This window comes from Phascolarctos cinereus, unplaced genomic scaffold (genome assembly GCF_003287225.1).
Source record: "Phascolarctos cinereus isolate Bilbo 61053 unplaced genomic scaffold, phaCin_HiC Scaffold_1;HRSCAF=81, whole genome shotgun sequence".
Classification (NCBI taxonomy): domain Eukaryota; kingdom Metazoa; phylum Chordata; class Mammalia; order Diprotodontia; family Phascolarctidae; genus Phascolarctos; species Phascolarctos cinereus.
The window spans coordinates 237,661,405-237,685,701 of NW_027555514.1; the positions used below are offsets into that span (position 1 = coordinate 237,661,405).

The 24,297-nt window shown below is 37.1% G+C and overlaps 1 protein-coding gene across 1 annotated transcript in view; it reads left to right on the plus strand.

Moving 5' to 3' along the window:
• Positions 1-895: 895 nt before the first annotated feature.
• The window catches only part of TPH2 (tryptophan hydroxylase 2), a 129,392-nt gene continuing 105,990 nt past the window's right edge, over positions 896-24,297 (plus strand). Inside the window, 5 exon segments of the mRNA XM_020968916.2 lie at positions 896-1,079; positions 5,740-5,880; positions 10,412-10,595; positions 10,693-10,793; positions 20,908-20,975. Of these exon segments, the coding sequence (XP_020824575.1) occupies positions 975-1,079; positions 5,740-5,880; positions 10,412-10,595; positions 10,693-10,793; positions 20,908-20,975 (599 nt within the window). The 5' untranslated portion in view covers positions 896-974.

The window sequence follows — 24,297 nt, forward strand, 5'->3', positions numbered from 1 at the left end:
GTAATAATAATATTTATAATAGGAAGAGTTATTGACTTTGAATCCAAAGACTGACTCTTCTATTTATTAGTCGAAAGGCCATAGGCAAGTCAATTAATCCTTGTGAACTTTATTTCTCTTAGTTATCAAATGTGGATAACAACACTTGCACTATATATCTTACAAGGTTGTTGTAGGGAAAAGTGTGCAAAATTGATGTGCTGTATAGTTATGAGAGCATTATTATTGATAATTGAATGTAGGTACTTTCACATTTTCCATTCCTTCCTCTTCCCCAGCATCTAGAGGAATCCTTAAGTTTAACATGTTTGTCGTACCTGACCTGTAGCTAAATCAAATCTTCCATTTTTTTCTGCAATAAAGCTACCCTGTATGGAACATGAAAAACACTGCCTTGTATTTATATCAATGAGCATTCAGTTATTTTCTTTACTGGGAAAGTTATTATGACAGCTATCACATTAAAATAATAAAAGACAGTTAAGGCAGAAAAAATGTTAATGTGTGAAAAAATGGAATATAATAGCTTAAGGGATTCAGATATTCTTTGAGAAGAGAAACGAGTAGGAAGCTCAGGCCATGTCGTTTTCTTGTACAAAGAAAACTCCCTTGTGTGTTGTTTCCCCAATATGTTCGAAAAGGTCACTATGAAATAAAAAAATCTCCATGTTGGAGACAAACTAAAGGCGCAGGTCTTTAATCTGGCTGTAGCCATCTCAGCCAGAAATGAGTCTCTGTTTATCAGCCTTTCATCAGTTCCCAGTTACGCATATAAAGAGCGCAGGGAGAAGAGAAGCTTCATTGCTCCTTTTTCAGTACCCAAACTCTGGACAGCGCCCTGAGCAGCCTGCTCATCCTCCCTAGCCTCCTTATATCCTTTCTTCTACTTCCCAACTAGAGCTGAGGACTCAGCCTTAGCCACCAGTCCGCTGGTTCCCCCTGCTGTAGAGAAAGGAAACTACACAGATTTCCCCATGCATCCAGCCATGATGATGTTTTCCAGCAAATACTGGGCAAGAAGAGGACTCTCTTTGGACTCAGCAGTGCCTGAAGAGCATCAGCTATCCAGCAGCTTAACAGTGAGTATTAAGGGATTGGCACTTTTGAGAGTAAATTTCTTACACTGGTGACTGTCTTGTTCTCAACAATATCTGTCTGTGGATTAGTAAACTTGCACACCACACACACACACACACACACACACACACACACACACACACACACCTTAAAGCACCTGTAGACCTCCTCCTGTAATGAATTTAAAGCACTCATCAATTTAATAAAGTAACATATCTTAATGTCTTTCTAGATTCCTTCTTAGAAAGTTATTTGGAAAGTATTAAAAAAAGTTATAGAAAGTAAGAGAAAGAAGTTGTAAGGAAATTTTTCTTACTCTAGAGTAGAAAAATGTGTATTGGATTTAGGAAGGATATTCCTGATGAGGAGAACACGGGAGAGTTAGATTTTCTGGACTTTCACCAGTATATTGCTGTTTTCTCCATGTGTCCCCTCCAATTTTAAGGTCAATAATTATTGTTTTCCATTTTAATCTTTCAAAATCATCTTCAGTAATCATTGCTGGATCTAGAACTTCTTGAAAACTGGAAAGAAAAAGATTGTCCATTTTGAAAGTGCTTCCCTTTCCTCAGTTTACTTTAAAAGTTGTTTAAAATTTAAAAAGGAATAGGGTTGTTTTTAGGTCGTAATTTGAGATGAAAATTGCAGTGAAAGAAAATGTATCCAGGTCTTCATGCAATAAAAATATTGAATGATATTTCATTATTGCAATAACAGAGCTTATCAACTGTTTCTAATTCTGTGGGGAGAAAAAAAATCTGTTTGAATATCTTAGCTCTGTGAATAAGCCAGAGGTTTATTATACTTACACATTATTACTACTAAATGAGTTGATAAAGCAAGGAAATTTTACCATTGTAATTATGCTGTTTTGTAGAACTATTTAAATCAATTTTTAAAAATTCTAAATAAATGTAAATGACTTTCCTTGCATATTAATAGTATATAGATATTTTAAATGAGCCAGCAAGTACATCAAGAATTTCTAAAGTAAGAATGAAATACTAAATTTAGAAAATACAGAAACAAAATTATAGTCTCTTCATGTCCAAAATGAAGCTTAAATATTTAGGATTATGTTTTTAATATGGAGAGGAAACAGATGTTGAAAGTAATAGGAAATTGTAGTTCAAAATAGCTTTAAACAGACTGTCACTATTAAACATAGAAGTCAGCATACATTTCTAAGTCTGTGAAATCATAAATAATGAAGTCAACATTTATCTTTTTTCTACAATTTTTTGATGATTAAAAAACTGAGTATGAATGACTTGTGATGGAATGTTAATATGAAAATAAAAAAAGAGGGGAGACAGAAGAAGAGAACAGCAAATTATCTTTTGCTCAATTCCCCACCACAGACACATTTCTTAGTTCCTACAAAAATGCAGGGGAATGTTGTAAATGTTTTAATATCTTCATTTGCAGAGGGGGAAGCACTCTCCTCGCCTAACTGTCAGAGCTTAGTGAGTATATTGCATAACCGTACGCATTTGGATGAGAGTACCATCAGTTCATAATTTTACAATAACTTTACATCATCTGTCAAAGGCAATTTGCAAGTTATTTTATTCCCTCATGTTCTCCTCATTTCTGACAGTACTCTGACTCCTAAGAATCTGTCATCGTTATCATTAGCAAATTCCAGCTACTAGTCATTACTTAATCACATACTGTAGTATCTTGCATGGCTAATGAAGTTTTAATACCTTTCAGTTCCACAGATGCCTCTATTTGCTCATGAGGATTAGTTATCTAGTTTTTTCATGTCTGGATTTTAACCTTCATTTCAATTGTTATCTACTGACACGATTTAGGTGGGCCTGGATGATATATTCTCTGCCAGCATTGCAGCAATTAGATCTCCATTGACAGCATAAAATTAGAGAGTCAGAAGTTACAAATGTCGGTTTTATTGATTTAGGCACATGCATAGTCAGATGGAAGAATGCAAAATGGTTATTTACTTTCAAGTTATGTTGGAAAAAGTAAAAAAAAATAGTAATAATGAATCTTCAATCCTTTTGAATTTGCTTTGGTAACAGGTTTAATTTATGCACTGTGTTGTAGCAGAGGAAAGAGGACTGGGCTTGATGTCTTCAACTGGGAAATCCTTTGGTCAATTCAATAAATATCTATTAAACAACTACTATAGATAGAACAGGAGCAGTGTGGCATAACATATGGAGAACTAGTCTCAGAGCCAAGAAGTAAGATGAATTCAAGTTCCACCCCTGACATATACTGTTCATGTGATCCTAGGCAAGTCACTTAACCTCTCAGTGCCCCAGGCTACTCTCTAAGACTGTAAATTACACAGCAGTTACCAATCTGTAACAATGGAATAATAGATCCCTTCCTTATTTCTATAGACAAGATGCAAGGTATCCTGCTGAGGTTGACTAGGGAAGGAAACAAAGAAAAAAGTTGAACAATTAAATGACTCTTAATAACTTATTTTGACTCAATAATATTTCGTGGCCCTTTCACACTTTTTCACTTCTCTTCAAGCACCAGACTCTTCATCCTCACTGTTGCCTCCTACTTAGCCAATTGAAGTCACCAGGTACAATTTCTCTTAACTCTTCTGTTCACTCCTCTTAACCTATCAGTATCCTTGCCCATACCATTCTCCTTCCTTTTGCTCTCAGAAGCTGAGAGCTTCCCTCCTTTGCTGAAACTAACCTGTATCTTTGGGTTTCTTCTGTGACCTTGTTCCATCAGTTCCAGGATATCTCTCAAATCCATTTCCTTCTCTCTATTCTCACTCAAACCACCCTAATTCAAGCTCTCATCACTTCTCACCCAGATTATTTTAAGGGCCTCCTTACTGATCTTTCTGCCTCCAGGCTTTCCCCTCTCTAATCTATCCTCAAAGCAACTAATGTACTTCTCTGATTGCATCACTGCTGTACTGGAAAACCATCTGTAACCCTTCATTGTCTATCTGATGGAATATAAACTGCTTATTCTAGCATTCAATACCTTGTACAATCTGGCTCCAAATTATCTTTTCAGACTTAGCTTATACTTCATGTACCCTACATGTCAACTGAATTGGATCATTCTCTGTCCCCTGTTCTCATCCTGCCATCTTCCATCTCTTTGCTTTGCCCTCATCCTGACCCACACACTCTATTTTTATCCATTGAAGTCCCTAATCTCTTTCAAGCTCCATTTCATGTGGTACCTTCATGATGAAGCCTTCTATGACTCCTCCTTGCCCTCTGGTGAAACAACTACCTTCACTCAGCACTTCTCCACTGCATGTGTCTCATTCTCCTTGTATTAAGAGTTGTTTATGTAATTATCTTTCTCCTTTTTTCTACTCCTTTAAGATCCAAAGATCCTATAGAGCAGGGTCTGTGACCCAGCTTTGTCCTGCAAATAGTAGGTGCTTAATATATTGTTGAATTTATAATAACTTCTCTAAAACTCACATTCCTCATTTATAAAATGGGTATAATGATACTTGTAATGTTTACAGTATTTTTTTTGGGGGGGAATAAATGTGAAATGCTTTGTAACTGTAAAATGCCATATAAAATTTTATGATAATTGAATGAGATATACTTCAATGCGAGATACAAGCTGGAAAGAAAACCTTAAGGCAGAGATTACTAATTAGTAATTCTTTTTTTCCCTCCCTTCTTAAATGTTTTATTGATGCTCTTTCATTTTATGTTTTACATCATTGTTCATTTCCAATTACTCTTCCCTCCCCTCCCCACCCTGGGGGTCTTTCCCTTGTAATAAAGAAGTACAGTCAAGGGAACAAATCAGCACATTAACTAATGAAAAATCTTAATGCTTCTTGACAGTAAGATTTTTTTTTTATGATAGAGTGGATCCAAACTTTTTTTTTTACTTGAATCACTAGCTGATAGGCTGAAAGCAGTCAAATTGTCTACTGTCACATTTCTGATTTTCAGTTCTGAGCAATTCAACTGTATCTAGAATATCTTGACAGAGTTTGATTGCTCTGCTCATGTTAAAGTTGTCTTTCAGTACTAGTGCAGACTCTCTGATAAATTCATTTATGGGAAGCTTAACTATATCATCTTTGATTTATTCATAACCTACAGCATAGTCTGATGGAAAGATCATTAAATTGGGAATTGATAGTCCTAAGTGTGGGTCCTATCTTTGTCACTAGCTAACTGTGTGTTTGTGCTCACACTTTGCCTCTCTGAGCCTCAGTTTCCTCATCTGTAAAATTGGGAAGGAAGAGAGAAGGTTGGATTAGATGAACATAGACTCCTTGAGATAAGGACAGTTTCATTTTTGTCTTTGTATTACCAACACTTAGCACAGTGCTTGGAATATAGTGGGTGCTTAATAAGTGCTTGTTGGCATAGAAGATAGATTACTGAAGTTGGAGTCTGGAAGGCTTGAGTTCTAATTCTTCCTCACACAATATCTGTGTGTCTCTGGGCAAGTCATTTAACCTCTCTCCCCTCCAGTTTTCTCATCTTTAAAAAGGGAGAATCATAGGGTTATTGTAAAGATCACATGAAATAACATATGTAAAGTACTTTTCAGACTTTAAAGTGCTATGTAAATGCAAGATACTATTTAGTGAGTAATCTCTGAACAGTAAGATGCCTGTCAGTGCAAACATTCCATGACTGATTGTAATTTTCTGTCCCTTCTTCCTTTTAGCTGAACAGAGCAAATGATGATAAGAAAGGCAACAAAGGTAGTGGCAAGAATGAAGCTGCTGGGGAAAGCGGAAAGACTGCAGTTGTGTTTTCTTTGAAAAATGAAGTTGGTGAATTGGTAAAAGCCTTAAGGCTCTTTCAGGTATGTGCAAAACCTCCCGACATGGCCATGTGCATTATTATACAACTGTAATCTGTTGGGAAACATGACTCAGTGGAGTGAGTCAATTTCTGGGGATGGTATAATTATAGATATTGGAATGTTCAAAAAAATAGAACGTTATGAAGCTCCACAAGTAGCATACATCATCTGAACAACAGGATAAACAAGATCATGTGAAATATGCTTTTTTAACCCAAACAATCTTTGGGGAATGATATAACCCCATTACCAGGTAGAAATGTTAGTAATAAAAGAAGACAGAGGGGTGTCTCTCTTAAAGCAATCCTGATGTATGGAAAATGGAGATTTGCACAAAGTATAGATGGGGTGTGTATGATTATTATTCGTAGCTTGATGTTGCAGAAAGACCAATGAACTTGGAGATACAAGACCTGGGTTCAAATGTGGCTCCTGCTACTTACTAATTGCATACACTTCAGGAAGTTATTTGGTTTTTTTGTGACCATGAAGAATGGATGGCCAAAAAGATGAAGAGATTTGTTTAAGGTCATACAGGTAATAAGTGATAAATCTGTGATTTGAACTTAGGTCCTCTGACTCTCAATCCAGAGCTCTTTACACTGTCCTCAGTTTCATCTATAAAATGAAGGGATAGGGTGGCCTAAAAGATTTTTCAGTTCTCTTACAGGGTAAAATCCTATAATCCTATGAACTTTACAAAACTATTCTTTACTTTTAGGAAAGATTCCCAATAGTATTCCTTTAAATAAAAAGTATTCATTGGACTTTTAAAATCATTTGATTTACACACACTTTGTAGATGGTCAGGAATAATTAGTGTTGGAGATAAAATGGGTTCAAGGCCAAATACACTCCATGGTTGAGTAGGAAAGATATGATTTAGATGACTGCAAATGAGAACCTGCTAGAAAATGCCACATGGCTATCTTGGTTGACACATTCCACTGGCAGAACTCATATAAAATTTGCTAATGTGACTTGGGGAGACAAATCGGGTGTGGGGAGGTTTGGTGTATACACTCAGGAGCTACACCATTATTCAGTGCCATCTCCAGTAGTTCGGATCTATATCTCTCCACGGGACCCAAGTGACTCCAGAGGAGAGAGTGAGGTTGGTGACTTTGCACAGCCCTCACTTAAATCCTATTCACTTGCAAGTCATGGCATCACCTTCCTGATGTCATGATCCTCTTTGAGAATGAAGGACAAATACCAACACCATTATGCAATCTACCATAATAGCCCTAAAAGACTGAGTTAGAAATAAGCACCAGTTTAGCAACCCGGAGCAGGCAATTCCTTGAATAGCTTTGAGGTTAAGATCTTCAAATCCCACCCTGGTTTCCATATGATTCCTTCTGTGCAGCACTGAGGTTGGACCAGTTGATTTTCAAAATTCTCTTTTAACTCTGAGATTCCCGGATTTCATAAATTGATGTCGTATTGACATTATGAACCTTATTTGCAATAAGGTCTTGAATATATAGTAAGAAGATAGAGGAATTACTTGGCAGCTTTTCATGTTGGGAACATTATAATAACATGCTTAATGATACAATAATACAATGGACTTATTTCCAAAGTCATACCTAGAAAATGATAGGGAACAAGGGTTGGGATGAGGCTAGGATAGGTCCTGCTATATTGATATTCTGTGGGAATATATATCAGCATCTAAAAAAATAAACTCTCCTGCTTCACTAGCTACATTAATCAAATTAAACAAATAAATAATGACCAATTCTTCTACTATAAATAATTATTATTTATAGATAATTATTATTTACAAGTCCTTTGTGTCCCTCAGGACATAAATAGGGATTTTTAAAAAAATGTCCAATGCCTGATCTAGTTCACTCAGAGAATGTGGACAAGATAGGTTTGGGACAAGATTCAGAAGACCTGAATTCTACAATTATCCCTTCCACATCATGGGGGTTAGGAGAACAGCACAGCAAATCTATATACAATTTTTGGCCATACCTTCATACCAGAGAAGAAGTCTGAATTATGATATTAAAAGATAAAATATGTTGATATTATACAATATTACACATATATTTTATGCATTTCTGAGTTTCTAAACTTTTTCTGTGCCATCTGCTGGCCTTTGTGTGCCATCTGCAGCTTCCACAAAACTCCCCCAAAATTTCCATTTAATTTCTTATGCTGACCCATGATATATCAAAACTGCAATGGGGAAAGTTGCGATGTGCAAGGGATAACTGTAGTTTAATTCCTGCTCTTTATTGGCTCTAGAACTTTGGGAAAGTCACTTAAACTCTCTGAGTCCTAGTATTCTTATCTATAAAATGGAAATAAAATGCGTGTCCTTCCTACCTTACAGGAATGTTGTGAGAATCAAGTAAGATAATTGATATGAAATCACCTTGAAGACAGTAAATCTCTATAGTAATGTTACGTATTACTATTATTATTAACTTATTTTAAGAATCAGTGCTTGGGTATTCACTTCACTAACATAGATTGTAACTTCTTCACACTTTAGTCGAATTGCTATAGCCCCTCAAACGAATCACTTGGCACCTGGTGGTCCATCTTTTGGGGATGAGTCTTTCCACATGTAGCTACATTCATCCTCAGATGATGGATGGGTTATCTGTCACTGGGCCCTTTCTAAAAGTCCTTGTGGCTTGGTACAACCTATCATAGTTTATGCTCTGTTGGTATATATGAGGAGGTCGTGGGTGAAGAGATACAATAAAAGAACACAAGTACTCAAAGGCTCATGAGTCAGACAGTTTCTTACAGTCATGCAAACATGAGTCTCCCCAGCCCACTAGTTCTACCACTGGCACTCAGGTGGTGGCTTGGGCATACTGTGGGGTGTATACTTTGATCAAGAGCCCAAATCTCTGCCCTTACAACTGACTGTTGTTGCTGAATAGATTCACAGGGACTGAGTGGGAAGGAGACCTTAGGGACAGTCAATCAATGAGTGATCTGGATTGCACAACCCCCTTATTGACTACAAAATCATTGTGATTAGGAAAGCTTGCTAACCATCTTTACCTGAATTGGAATGAAATTCGCTAACCTTGCAGTCATTGCTTAAATGTGGCTGACCAAGCCAGTTCCTGAGTACATAGAAACTTGCTGGTGTATAGGTGGGTCAATCAGTAGTCAAACATGGAGTTTCATCTGTCAGCTAGGGCCTAGCAACAGGTTAATCCTCATGTATAGCCTTTGAGAACTCAAGGTAATTCCACTTTACAATAAGACCTGGGAGTTGGAATTTAGTGGAGGATTGTTATTAATCAATTTAGGTTTTTTAAAAAGGTAAAATCCAAATCCAATCATCCAGAATGGTATAATGGAAAGGGCACAGAGCACAAAGTCAAGAGACCTGTGTATGTGTCCTGACAATTTTTAGCTAAGTGACCATAACACTATGTGATCACAACCTCTCTGGGTCCCAATTTTTTAATCTATAAAATGAGGAATTTGGAATAAATGCACTCAAGGGCTCTTCCAAATCTAAAATTGTGTGATTCTATATTCATTCATTTATTTCATTCATTTGGCAAATACTTGAGTGCCTACTATATGATCAGAGGGCTGTGCAAGGTAGTCTTGGGTATATAAAGGTCTATAGGACATAGTTCTCCTTTTTAAAGTCTTTATAATTCAGTAGAAGAGATAAGATATATGGGCAAGTAACTGGAATGTAGAGTGGAATATATGATACGAAGAAAATATTTTAAAAGTTTAGGAAAGAGGAGAGATCTTTTGACTAGAATTATGAGGAAAGAGTAGGAAGGGGTAATAGTTAAGTTGGGCCTTGAAGGATAAGGAGAATACCTAGAGGTAGGAATGGGGGAAGAGGTGGGCCTGAGAAGGGCATTCTAGGAGTAGAGAATGACAAAGAGCCAAAATCCAGAGGCAAGAAGGCTCCATACTTGTTTGAGTAACAGTAAGTAGTCTAGTTGGACGATAAAGTAGAGTTTGTATGGAAGAAGTGGGAGGGTAGGCTAAAAATGGATGTCAGTTCCAGATTTGGACTATGGGAATGCTTGAATTTTCATTCCAAGTAATATGTCCAGTAACTCACTTGAATGAATCCTTGAGAGAAACCATGTCTATATGACACCAAAATTACTGGCTGAAAGGTGGGAAGATTCAGCTAGACAATGAAATGTTTGGTCTATATAATACCAAACAACTACTCCTATTCTTTGGCTATTTTAAGTATAACAGTTTGGATGTTTTGACAGTCTATTGACATCACTAAAACTGTTGTGTTGCTTAGAGTAATCAAGTAGACTAGGTTGTATGCAATTTTTTTTCTTTCTTCATTCACCAAAGCTAAGAATAAATTAATTTTTTTGAAGTGTAGCAAAAATGCAATCCATGAATCATTTTTGCAACATTTAAGAAAATATGCTTATTCTTAAGTTGGTGTCTGATTGAGGAAGGCAACCTATTGAGCACCAGGTGGTGGTGGACAAAAGACCAAAAGCAGGAAAAAACCATTTTTAAAAAAGCCCATGTGGTTATGTTTCCATAGGAAAAGCACGTGAACATGGTGCACATCGAGTCTAGGAAATCCAGGCGAAGAAGTTCTGAGGTAGAAATCTTCGTGGACTGTGACTGCAGTAAGAAAGAATTTAATGAGCTCATTCAGTTGCTGAAATTTCAAACCACCATTGTGACCCTGAATCCACCAGAGAATATTTGGACAGAGGAGGAAGGCAAGGCCACTTTTGCATCTCATGCTTTTACTCTTTAGTCAATATTGCACAGGAAGGATAAGCTAATATTTTTGACCTTACACTCTGTTTCCAACAGACCTAGAGGATGTTTTGTGGTTTCCCCGGAAGATCGCTGAGTTAGACAAATGTTCTCACCGAGTTCTTATGTATGGCTCAGAGCTGGATGCAGATCACCCTGTAAGTAAGAGGGAAAATCCCACTGAGGGTATTCTGGGTTTTTAGATTTTATGGTGGAGTAGTGCTGTAATAGTATTTATGTCAAGTCAGTGAAAGCGGCTAAATGTGTCCCAAACTGCCACAGCTAGGACAGATCAGGGGGTCTTAACATTTTTTTTTGTGCCATGGACCCCTTTGGCAGTCTGATGAAGCCTACGGACACTTTCTCAGAAATATTTTAAAGTGCATAAAGTGAAATATGTAGGATTACAAAGGAAACTAATTACATTGAAATATAGTTATCTATCCATTTATCTATCTATTGGTCTACTCATCTGTTTATCCATCTATAATCTAAATGTCTGTCTGTCTATCTTCACACAACCACACCACACCAAAGTAATGGACTCCCAGTCTTAATGGACATCCCATCTGAGGGATGATTTGTGTACACATAATGTTTCATTTACTTTTAAAAGATTGGATAGGGGAGGTGCAGCTTCCAAAACTCGTGAAATGTACAATAGAAAGATATTTCTAAACCACCTTATTTAGTCACAGAGGGTAGCCTTTCGAATAACAATTAGCCAAATTAGATTTCACTTTGGGAATGCTGAAGAGGGTTCATCATTGTCCTGTGGCAAGGATTCTTAAGGGGAAGGGGAAGTATGAACTTATTTAAAATTTTTTTTGATAACTGTATTTCAGTATAATTAGTTTCCTTTTTTCTTATTTTATACACATGAAAACATGATTCTGAGAAGGGATCTCTGGTCTTACCAGATTTCCAAAGGGGCCATGACATAAAAAATGACTAAGAGCTCTTGTCCTGTAGAGACATACTGAAAGAATGATACTCTGACATCATTTTTGTCAATAATGAGGTAAGGATACAACAATATAGGCGTTAGTCTCAATGGAAATGAAAAAATTTCAAGAACAGGACTGTGATGGAACAGACTAATCTGTTCTCTCCCACTCTCCCTACTCTACCCAAACAAATATTTCCTTTAAAGTAATATGGACCTTTGATAATGCTTTTCCACTATTTTCCTTGCATTTCTTCATCAATATTTCTTTAACATGAGATTTGGGTGCCTATTTCAAGTCCAGCAGAAGTATATAGTAATAGTCTGGGGGAAGGAACCCATCTACTCACATACAAACATCTTTTTAAAATTTAATTTTGTTTTTTTGCAATTAAAAACATTTATTTTCTCTCTTTCTCATTCCACCCAGTTGGGAAAAAAAGAACAAAACTTTTTAAAAACATATGCATAGTCAAGCAAAGCAAATTCTCAGGTTGACTATGGCCCAAGATGTATGGGTCGTTCTGTTTCTTGAGACCATCATCTCTCTGTGAGCAGATGCTTCATCATGGGTCCTCTGAAAGCTTGGTTAGTCATTGCATTGTTCATTTCTTCTGGGACCCAATGACTGGGACCAGAGACACGACAACGTAGAAGGCAAACAGGAAGATGAAAATGTGAAAGCTGGACAATTAATTTGAAATGTTCATTGTTGACTGAGCTTATGGTTGACATTTGAAGCAGTTTGTCCTGTGAAAGCTGTGGAATCCAGAAATCAGTCAGTGTAGCTATGACTACAATGTAGCAGAAAAACTCAGTGTACCCTATTATTTAGCATCAAATAGAAAAAAAGTAAGGTAGCTAGGTGGCACAGTGGATAGACTGCTAGGCCTGGAGTCAAGAAGACTCTTCTTCCTGAGCTCAAATCCAGTCTCAGACACTTACTAGCTATGGGCAAGTCACTTTACCCTACTGGCCTCAGTTTCCTCATCTGTAAAATGAGCTGGAGAAGGAAATGCCAAATCATTCCAGTATCTTTGTCAAGAAAACCCCAAATGGAGTTCCAAAGAGTCGGACATGACTGAAATGATTGGACAAATCACTTAATGTCTCTGAGCCTCAGTTTCTTCATCTGTAAAGCGGGGAGCAGGGATTCAAACCAAGGTCATCTGATCCCAAGTCTGGGGAGGGATTAGCCTAAGAAAGAAGCAGGACATAGTGGAAAGTGCTAACGTTGGTGTCCCCAAACCAGGCTTGAAATCCTGCCTCTCACTTATTTCCTGTGTGATCTCAGGCAAGTGACTTCATTTCTTGGGGCTTCAGTTTACCCATCGGTAAATGGAAAGACTTGGCTAGGTGACATTTTAAGGTACCTTGCAGTTCTAAATATGATCCCATGCAAACAAACATGTTGCTCTGGGTCCCTTCCAACTCTAAACTCAGTGGTTCTATAGAGATGTGAACTATTACTCTCATTTAAAAGGTACCTATCCTAGGGCAATGCAAAGACAGGCCATTAACTTTCTGGGTGATTTCAGGTAAGACCTTTCACCTTGTGAGCCTAAAGTTTTTTAAAAAAATTTTAATTTAATTTAATTTTTAAATATTGCTGTTCAGTGGTGTCTGACTCCTTGTGACCCCATTTGAGGTTTTCTAGGCAACGATATTGGAGTGGTTTGGCATTTCTTTATCCAGCTCATTTTACAGATGAAAGAAGAGGCAAACAGGGTGAAGTGACTTGTCCAGGGTCACACAGCTATTAAATGTCTGAGGCTGGATTTGAATTCTAGCGTCTTCCTGCCTCCAGTTCTGGTGCTCTATCCACTGCACCACCTAGCTTCCCCCTTTTTTCATATACAAAGTGAAAATTAAGACGCTGATGGACCTCAAAGGAGGTATTGAAAAGACTTGCTAATAAAACAACTGGAAAGCATCTTGAAGAGCATGGGCACTTAAGCCCAGAACCGTAAGTGATCTATTGCATTGCCTTTTCAACCTTAAATTCCTAAATGCTCTTCTTAGGCTAGTTTGAAAATTATTCAGCCCATAGCAGGGGGTCAGCCATTTCCCCAGAACGACTATAGCATCACTGACCTTGCTGTGAAGAAATTTTATTTTGGTATCCAGCCTAAATTTCTCTTCACTTAATTTCATCCCATTACTCCTAATTATATCCACCTTATGAGGCCTTCTCTTATTTGATGTGCAACCACTAGAAATAATTGCAAGTAGTTAGCAATTCCCTACCTCAATCATGTGTTTTGGAGTTGGGTTTTTTTCTACCACACATTTATTCTACAGATAAATGAAATGTTCATTTTGCAAAATTTAATTTTGCTGCATTAGTATTTAGTGAGTAAGGGAAAGGAAATGGTATTTTTTTTTTCTGTGCATGGACAAACCCAAAGCAGGGCTAGGTATGGAGTTAGAGATTGGAGTCCCCAGGACACCTTGCTTTGATTCCCCTGAAGGGAAATCAGCTGACTACAGAAGAGACTTAGAATGTGAGATTTAGAAAGATAAGCTTATTGGACAGAGTTTAGAATTAGAGAGTTAGAACTAGAAGAAACCTCAGAAGTCATCTAGAAAAGATTATTAGAGGTAGCTAGGTAGCATCATCATCGTTGTCGTCGTCATCATCATCATCATCATCATCATCATCATCAGCAGCAGCAGCAGCAGCAGCAGCATAGTGTTTTAAGGTTTGTAAAGTGCTTTACACATATTATCTCATTTTAGCCTCACAGCAGCCTTGGGAGGCAAATGTTATTATTATCCCTATTTTATAGGTGAGGAAACAGAAGTTAAGTAAGACAAAAGTGACCTGCCCAAGGTTACATAGCTTTCAAGTCTCTGAGACTGGATTTGAAATCCACTGCCTCATTATAGATAGACCTTTTGACTTCTAGGCAGGAAAATCTGAGTTTGAATCTGTTACAGACACTTACTTAGCTACATGACCCTGGACAAGTCATCTAATCTCTCTTCGCCTCAGTTTCTTCATTTATAAAATGAAGGAAATAATTTCACCTTCCTGTAAAGGTTGTTAGAAAGAGAAAATGAGATTATATGTGCAATCTAATTGCGTGCATTATTAACATATTAATATGAAATGTATAATTAACATATTACATTACATATATAACATAATCACACATCTGATGATTTGCAAACTCTAAAGGGATATATATATACACACACACACAAATTAAACATATATATGTACGTTAGCTATTATTATTATTTAGTCCAATGCCTTCATGTTTATAGATGAGGAAACTGACTCCTAGAGAGGTAAAGTATTCTAAGGTTATAATAATAGGAAGCTGAGCTGGAATCTGAAAACAGATTCTCTGACTCCAAATCCTGTGTTCTTTCCACTACTCTGTGGTTCCTAGGACATTGTAACAGGTTTTTTGTTCATTTTGTTTTTTCTCTAAAAGATCAGCCATAATGCCAAATCACTCTGGCTCTCATTGATTGGCCAATAATAGGTCCCAGGCCAAGCCCCACTTGGTCATAGTTTGGGCCCTGATTGTCTCAGAATGAATGTGAATAACAATTGTTTCTATTTTGTCCAGAAACCCTGAGGGCCTTCCCTTCCCAGATCTATTAAAAAAAATTTTTTTTTTTAGGCAATTTGGGGTGTATGCTGTGAGGCCAGATTTTAACTCAGGTCCTCCTGACTTCAGGGCTGGTGCTCTATCCACTGCACCACCTAGCTGCCCCCAGATGTATTTTTTTTAAGAGGTCATTCTTTGCCTCATTTCTTAATAAGCCTTAATCACTGAATGGGCGCTGCGTCGTCAGACTGCTGTTAAAGATCTTAACTTGCAAAGGCCAACGTCCCCCATTGCATCCTGGGCCAATTCCTGTTGTCCTGATCCACATCTGGACACTGGACCCAGATGGCTCCAGAGGTGAAAGTGAGCCCTCCCTCATTTAAATCCGATTTACTTGCCTTTTGTGGTATCACCTCCCTGATGACATGGTCCTTTTTGAGAAAGAAAGACAAACAGAAGCAACAGTTGAGCCAATATTTAATAAAACGATAGTGTCAATGTTCAGTTGAGGGTACTAGGTAGAGATTGTTGTCTGTTCTGCGTGTTCTATTTGGAGCAACAGCAGCAAAACATTGACCCCATGACCACCTGCATCCTAGCTTTGGCTGGATGGCTGAAGAATATTCTGTCTCTAAATGCTAACGTAGATATCTACTCAATGTCTTTTCTTCCCAGTTTTCAGCTAGCTCATGTTGCAACATAGGACAGTCTGGATTAGTTGAGCTAACAGGAGGCCTTTGGATAATTACCACACTTGGGTGATGAGGAATGGTAGCAATTCGTTCTTTCAGCTTCTCTGGGATGATGCAGGTGCATGCTTTGAATGAGTATGCAAGATTTCTCTGGAAAACCCACAAGAGCTGGATGCCATTAGGATAGTGTCACGCCTCAGAGAAGAAGAGCAGATGTGGAGTAATTCATGGCCAGGAGCTTATTTCTTTTGCCATGATATTCATCACTTTGCAAAATCCAGGGGGCCCAAAGGATAGTCTCAGCTTTACCCTCTGAGATACCTTGACTTTATCCATGAGTTTTGAAAATCTCACAACTTCTGACTCTCCTGTAGTGAAGGGAAAGCCTTTGCTTATTATTTTTTTAAAAATTAAAATATTTCAATGAACAAATATTTATTTTCTCTCCCTTCCACCTCCCCTTCACTACTTTGGGAGGAAAAAACCTCCAACAAAACCAAACCCTTATAACAAATATGGCTAGCCAAGCAAAACAAATTCCCAAATCAGCCATATCCAAAAATACATGTCTCGTCTTGCATCTCCAAATCTTAACCCCCTCCTTCCTTTATTTGGATTGTTTCTCTGGGTGTTTATAAAACACTGCCTTTAAGATTGAATTGTTTCTTTTCCTTATGCTTTAAAAAAAATTACTGTTTCTTCCCAATGACTTCCACCTTTACCCCTATACAACATTCCCTGGTTAAAAGAAGTATAGTTAAGCAATACAAACTTATAAGTTGCCCATGTCTGACAAGGTGTGCCTTCTTCTATGCCTCTAGCATCTTATCTTTCTGTCAAGAAGATGGTCGTGTACCTCACTGCCAGTCTTCTGAAGACAAGATTGGTCTCTGTGGTGACCAGATTTCAATGTCTTTCACATTTGTATGCCTCACATTATTGTGGTCACCATATAAATAAGACACTATCTTTTAACTGTTATGACCTTCTCAAAAGAGTAAGGCCATGGGGTGTATATTCCTTCAGCTTCTCACCAAGTTCATTTTGTGAAGATTTCAGGCCTCATGGACCAATTCCCTAGGCCAATTGACCATTCCTTTTTTTTTCTTTTTAATTTTTGCCCTTAATAGTCTTTAATATTTTTCCAATTATATGTAAAGATAGTTTTCAACATTCATTTTGTAAGATTTTAAGTTCCAATTCTTTCTCCTTCCCTTCCTCCTATCCTTCCTCCCCAGGACAGCAAGCAATCTGATATAGATTATACATATGCAATCATGTTAAACATGTTTCTACATTAGTCATGTTGTGAAAGAAGAATTAGAACAAAAGAGAAAAACCACAAGAAGGAAAAAACAGAAAAAGTGAAAATAGTATGTTTTGATCTGCATTCAGACTGCAAATTTCTTTCTCTGGATGTGGATAGCATTTTCCATCACGAGTCTTTTGGAATTGTCTTGGATCATTGTATTGCTGAGAAGAGCTAAGTCTATCAGTTGATCATTGTGCAATGTTCTTGTTATTATGTACAATGTCCTCCTGGTTCTGCTCACTTCACTCAGCATCAGTTCATGTAAATTTTTACAGATTTTTCTGAAATCTGCCAGCTCATCATTTCATCAGCACAATAGTATTCCATTACATTCATATACCACAACTTGTTCAGCCATTCCCCAATTGATGGGCATCCCCTCAATTTCCAATTCTTTGCCACCAGAAAAAGAACTGCTATAAGTATTTTTGTACGTGTGGGTCTTTTTTCCTTTTTTATGATCTCTTTGGAATATGGACCTAGCAGTGATATTGCTATATCAAAGAGTATACATAGTTTGATTGCCCTTTTGGACATAGTTCCTAATTGCTCTTTGGAAAGGTTGGATCAGTTTATAGCTCCACCAACAATGCATTAGTGTTCCAATTTTCCCACATCTTCTCTCACATTTATCATTTTCCTTTTCTGTCATATTAGCCAATCTGATAGGTATGAGGTGGTACCTCAGAGTTGTTTTAATTTGCATTTCTCTAATCAATAGTGATTTAGAGCATTTTTACATGACTATAGATAGCTTTAATGTCTTCATCTGAAAACTGCCTGTTCATATCCTTTGACCATTTATCAATTGGGGAATGACTTATATTCTTATAAATTTGATTCAGTTCTCTACATATTTGAGAAATGAGGCATTTGTCAGAAACACTGGCTGTAAAAATTGTTTCCCATCTTTCTGCTTTCCTTCTAATCTCAGTTGCATTGGTTTTGTTTGTGCAAAACCTTTTTAATTTAATGTAATCAAAATTATCCATTTTAAATCTCACAATGTTCTCTATCTCTTGTTTGGTCCTAAATTCTTCCCTTCTCCATAGATCTGACAGGTAAACTATTCCTTGCTTGTGGTATCATCCCTTATATCTAAATCGTGTACCCATTTTGACCTTATCTTGGTATAGGGTGTGAGATGTTGGGTTATGCCTAATTTCTCTTATACTATTTTCCAGTTTTCCCAGCAGTTTTTGTCAAAGAGTGAGTTTTTATCCCAAAAGCTGGAGTCTTTGGGTGAATCAACAGAAAAGCTTTTTCTGCATCTATTGAGATAATCATATGATTTCTGTTAGTTTTGTTATTGATATGGTTAATTATGCTGATAGTTTTCCTAATATTGAACTAACCCTGCATTCCTGTATAAATTCCACCTGGTAATAGTGTATTATGCTGGTGATAAATTGCTGTAATCTCTTTGCAAATATTTTATTTAAAAATTTTGCATCAACATTATTAGGGAAATTGGTCTATAATTTTCTTTCTCTGTTTTGACTCTTCCTGGTTTTGGTATCAGCACCATATTTGGGTCATAAAATGAATTTGGTAAGACTCTGTCTTTGCCTATTTTTCCAAATAGTTTATATAGTATTAGAATGAATTGTTCTTTCAATGTTTGGTAGATATTTTCTTAGGAGATATTTCATTGATGGCTTGTTCAACTTCTTTTTCTAAAACGGGGTTAAGTGTTTTATTTTCTCTTCTGTTAATCTGGCTAATTTTTATTTTTATAAATATTCATCCACTTCACTTAGATTGTCAGACTTATTGGCAAAGAGTTGGGCAAAATAGCTCCTAATTATTGCTTTAATTTTCTCTTCATTGATGATGAATTCACGCTTTTCATTTTTGATACTGGTAATTTGGTTTTCTTCTTCTTTTTTTTTTAAATCAAATTAACCAAAGCCAACTGGCCATTTTCTAGTGAATTTGTGGGGTTTGACAGCGGAATCAGCCCAAGTGTATTTAGGTTTGTAGACATCTTCCCACTGTCTTGTCTCCTCTTAAAATTATTCCCCTCGCTTAGCTTAAACACCCGGGGAGATGCATTTCTTACAACAGCAGTCCTTACTCTGACTCCATTTTCAGGTTTGTGTGGGGGCTTCCATCATATCACTCCAGGTACTGGGATGCGGAGGAGAGGGAAAAATTGCTTGTACTTTGCTCATAGCATGAAGAAACAATTCTCTTATTTGTAAGTGGCTGAGAACATCTAAAGAAAAGGAAAACAGAAAGACAGCCACAGAGAGGAGAGAGTCCTTCTCTCAGGGGTCTCTTCTTGCAGAAGTTTAATAGAACTCCTTCCAGGTGCAGAAGGTGACTTCCCTAAATTTAGATTTTTTTTTAAAAAAAAGGTCCACATGTGCAAGCACTTGTAGAAACAGTCCATTTAATGAAAACAGAAACTTTTTCATTTCCGCTGAAGAGAGAGAAAGCATGAGGCTTTCACATTCTCTAAGACTTAAAGACAGGCAAGATATAAGTTATTCTTGAAGTCTGTAGACATGATCATTTAATACCGTGAAATCTCCATTTTGACTAATTTGGGGGAATGAGTGACTTAAAACCTACTTTTAAAAAAGAAATAATAATCTTATTAGTTTCAAGCACACAAAAGTAACTGAAATGAAGCTAAAAAATTACCCAAAGACGTCTTGAGGGGACCTATTTTATGAAGAGATAAAAATAGTTTATAATGGGCATGTCAATTATTTGTAAATCAAGCTTCCAAAGCTTGGAAGATTCTTGAAGACAGTTCCCTTTAAATAGTTTAAACATTCCTCCTCTCTTGAAATCTTGTTTTTCATCATTTATGTACTGAGTTTAGCTACTCTTTTTAAAAAATTAAATATGTTTTTGATTATGAGCTTAATCAGCAAACAAACATCTCAATTCACAAAGAACAAAGAAGGCAATTGTACATAAAACTATGAACTTTTGTCGTATTTTTTAAAAAGTGTGTTATATTTAACAAACAAGTAACAAAGTTATCCTGTTTATTTTCCCTTTTGAGATTTTTTGTTTTCTTCTGTATATTTAAAATATTTCATTGGTTTTTTTTTTACATCTTAATCACTGCCCACTAACTCCCTTCCCAAACAGAAGCTCTCACTTGTAACAAATATGTCAAATTAAGCAAGATATTTCAACATATTGGCTGTGTCTGAAAATATCTGTCTCTATGTCTCATCCTACTCCTCTAGTAGGGTGGTGTCAAATTGAAATAGAAATGAATCCCTGAGGGCCATATATTGGCTTAGAAAACCACAAATTAACATTGTCTGTGTCATATTTTTATTTATTTTGTTAAACCTGTCCCAATTATATTTTAATCTTGTTTAAGTTTCACTGGGAAGTCTTGGAAGCTGCTTTTGTCCTTCAGGTCTCTGGTCTAGCACTTCTGGTAGTCCATTCATCACCTCTCTGCCAGGAGGCAGGGGGCAGGAGGCCTGAGGCATCACCAGCCTTCTGAAGTCGTGATTGGTTACTCAGTTAAACCATTCTTTATAAATTGTGGGAAAGTCAACTTCAACTTGAGTGAACATGTTTTCCAAATTAGCAGAGTCCTAATTGCAGAGATTTTACTAGAAGTTCAATTTTGCCTTTTCTGAATCAATGGTAGCCATCAAAAACACAATGTTGAAATTTGAATTGATCACCCATTATGTAACACTTTGAGTATTTCCTTTTAGTCTTTCTATAGCTAATTTTCTTGTACATTGTTAAATAAATGAACCTTTTTCTTTGCTTAAGGGATTTAAGGACAATGTCTATCGACAGAGAAGAAAGTATTTTGTGGACGTGGCCATGAGTTATAAATAGTAAGTACCCATATAATTCTTTCTTGTGGCTTTGTTGCTGGCTAGTTAGAAATACACACCCACACCCACACCCACACCATGCTGTGTTAAATAAGAACTGGGTTCTCTTAGCTTTTAGTTTTCTAGAAGTACAAGTGAGCCTTTACATACTAGCCAGCTCCATGGAGACTCTAAGTGCCAACACTGATGCTTGACATCTTGGAGTAATTGTAAAATAATGAGGGCTGTGGGCCAAGTGCCAGATGCTACATATTCAACATTGTGTTCCCAGTTCCTCTAAGGTAAGATGTTTTGCAAGCCTCTGCGTGACTCTCCATCATTCTCTTGCCCTCCCTTGATACTTAATGTAGGGTTTGAATAGGCAGCTCTAGAAATAGGTTCTACTTTTGTTTTTGAATGGATGTTTTAGTCATTCTCTTTCTCCTAACCCCTTCCCTTCCTTCCCAGGAAAGCCAGACTATGTCAAAGGAAAGTTGCTGGACCCCTTCCCGCCCCTCCCCCCCCCAGATGGTGAAAAGGTGCCACAGACAGAATAGAAAACAAAATTTCTAATCCCTTAAATCAAAGGCAAAATTCCTGTAAGGGGGATTGTTAGGATAGTGGTGATAATTCAAGGATGTGTAGAAAAATGAACCCTTACATATCTACCATAAGATTGCTGTATGTTAAATAGGGAATCTTAGACATGGGATGAAGTCAGTGTACCTTGCTAAGTGGTAAGGTTAAAATATTAATTATGACAAGTACAGATCTTTTAGAGAGGTTTCCTGAAGATCATAGCAGAGAGGGAAATCATCTATTTTGGAATTTAGACAAAATTGAACTCTTACCTGCATATGTGCAGATCACGATAAAAAACACTCTTTCTAATCCGATGTATGAAGACCTATATTGTCTGGCTACAGAAACCACTTAAATCTGTAACACATATAGTGAAGGTTCATTCTTTCTAGGCTAGAAAGCAGGAACATAGTAATGTGGCAAAGTGAGAGAGACAAGTTTCTGTTACCATTGAGAACATAACACTTGTCTCTATGTGAGATAGGGGTCATTTTGGACAGAATGTGGAGGAGTCTTTTTTTGGGGAGTTAATTGGGGTTAAATGACTTGCCCAGGGTCACACAGCTAGTAAGTGTCAGGTGCTTGGTCTGAGGACACATTTGAACTCAGGTCTTCCTGACTGCAGGGCCAGTACTCTATCCACTGCGCCACCTTGCTGCTCCCCAGAATGTGGAAAAGTCTTAATTCAGCCCTTTGCCTATCAACAACTTCTTCTCATCCAACACTTTCTTTTTCTCTTTTCCTCTTCCATGAATTCTCTGTACTAGCAGTTGTAGCCAGGGTAGCATCATCACGGATAGAGGAGCGGATTTTGAGTCAGTAAGATTTTGATTCCAATCTTGCTTCTGATGCTTCACTACTGTGTGACCACAGGGAAGTCACTTAATCTCTTTAAACTTCAGTTTTTCATCTATAGAATTTGAGGGTCAGTCTCAGTGACCTTTAAGGTCCCATCTAGCTCTCTATCTATGATTCTATGAAAGTTGGCCATTGGATGATGAATTTTTTCAGCCGTAGCAATAACCTCATTCTTCTAGCCATCCTTTATTCTTTCTCCATCATGATTCCTCTTACCTCCACCTTCAGTCTCCCTGGTTGAAATTTGTAAAAGAGAAGTGAAGACCTGGCCCTGATACTTATACCTTTTTAAGCAAAATGGTATACAATGATGCACTTATCGGGAAGCAAATGCCCCTAATGAAAAAAGTCTTTGTTTTAATGAAGAACATCTAGCAATGGAATTAAATTCTATAAAGAGGCAATGGGAAAAAAGACTACAGCCTTGAATACTTTAAGTATCCTGATTTAATCTGTTTGGTTATTCCCTCTACCAACATAGTCCCTCCATGCCTTAGTCTAGACTTTTCATGAGTTGCTGTGACCAAAAATAATTCATTAAGCAGCGGTCAACTTCATGATGATAAGCATCTAGGCATGAACAGTCCATTTCAGAGTCTATTCTCAAAGCTTTTCTAGCTTAGTAAGACCTGTTTATTTTGTGCTTCATTGACATAGCTTTTGAGAATCCTGACCTCCTCCAGATCATCAAGGGTCACCAGAATCAGATTTTACAGGAAGAAGATAATGAATATGAGTTTTTAAGGATCTGAAAAGATCTGAGTTGTGGAATCTAATTTCCAGAAGACTTTTAAAGATAACTTAGTATTACTTAAGCTAAATGGCAGCCTTGGGGCAGGGAGAACAGTCGAACTGATCCCAGGGAACTTTTAGTTGTTCATATTATGATATGACTATGGATAAAGGATCAGTGAATAGCCTAGGGATTCTCGAGGCCTTTCTCAAAGATATGAAATAGTTCTGAAGAATACAATGGAAAAATGGAAGAAGATCAGAAAAAAAGTTAATATTGTGGTTTGGGGCTTAGGATAGGAGTTCTTAACCCCTTTTATGTGACATTGATCCTTTAGACAGTCTGGTGAAGCATATGGACCCTTTCTCAGAAAAAATATTTTTAACTGCATAAAGTAAAATACATAGGATGACAGAGGGGGTCATTATTTTTTGGCAGAGTCTAGAAACAGGAAGGAAATAGCACGAGACCATAGGGTATCATGAGGTATATGTGGCATCTGGTGGCACAGTAGACAGAGCTGGGCGTGAAGTCAGGAAGACCTGATTTCAAACCTGGCCTCAGATACTTACTAGCTGTGTGGCCTTGGACATGTCACTTAATCTCTGCCTTCTTCAGTTTTCTCAACTGAAAATATGGACAATAAGAGCATTTACCTCATTGGATTGTTGCGAGGATCAAAAGAGGTAATAATTGTAAAGCATTTAGCACAGTACCTGGCACATTGTAGGAGATATATAAATGTTTATTACCTTCCCTGCTTCCTTTCCTGGTAAAGTCTAGAAGCAGGAAGGAAATAACATGATAGTATAAGTGTTGGAAATCCTAGGGTTGTAATAAACTCAGAAGCCATCTAATACAGCTCTCCTTTCATAGATGAGGAAACTGAGCTACATAGATGAAAATCATATAGAGGATTAAAAAGGGGAAGTCACTTGAGTTTTAATGAAGTTGATTCAAGGGTAGAAGTGGAAAAAAGCATAGCATTTTACAAATTTGGAATATCATGTGGTCCAACTTCCTTATTTTAGAGATAAATAAGAGGTGAAGTAATTTGCCCAAGTCACATAGATAAGTAGCAAAACTGGGACTTAAAACTGAGTCTTCTGGCTCCATATATATTCTACTATGAAGGGACAAGGCACATATAACATAAATACTTTGGGATGG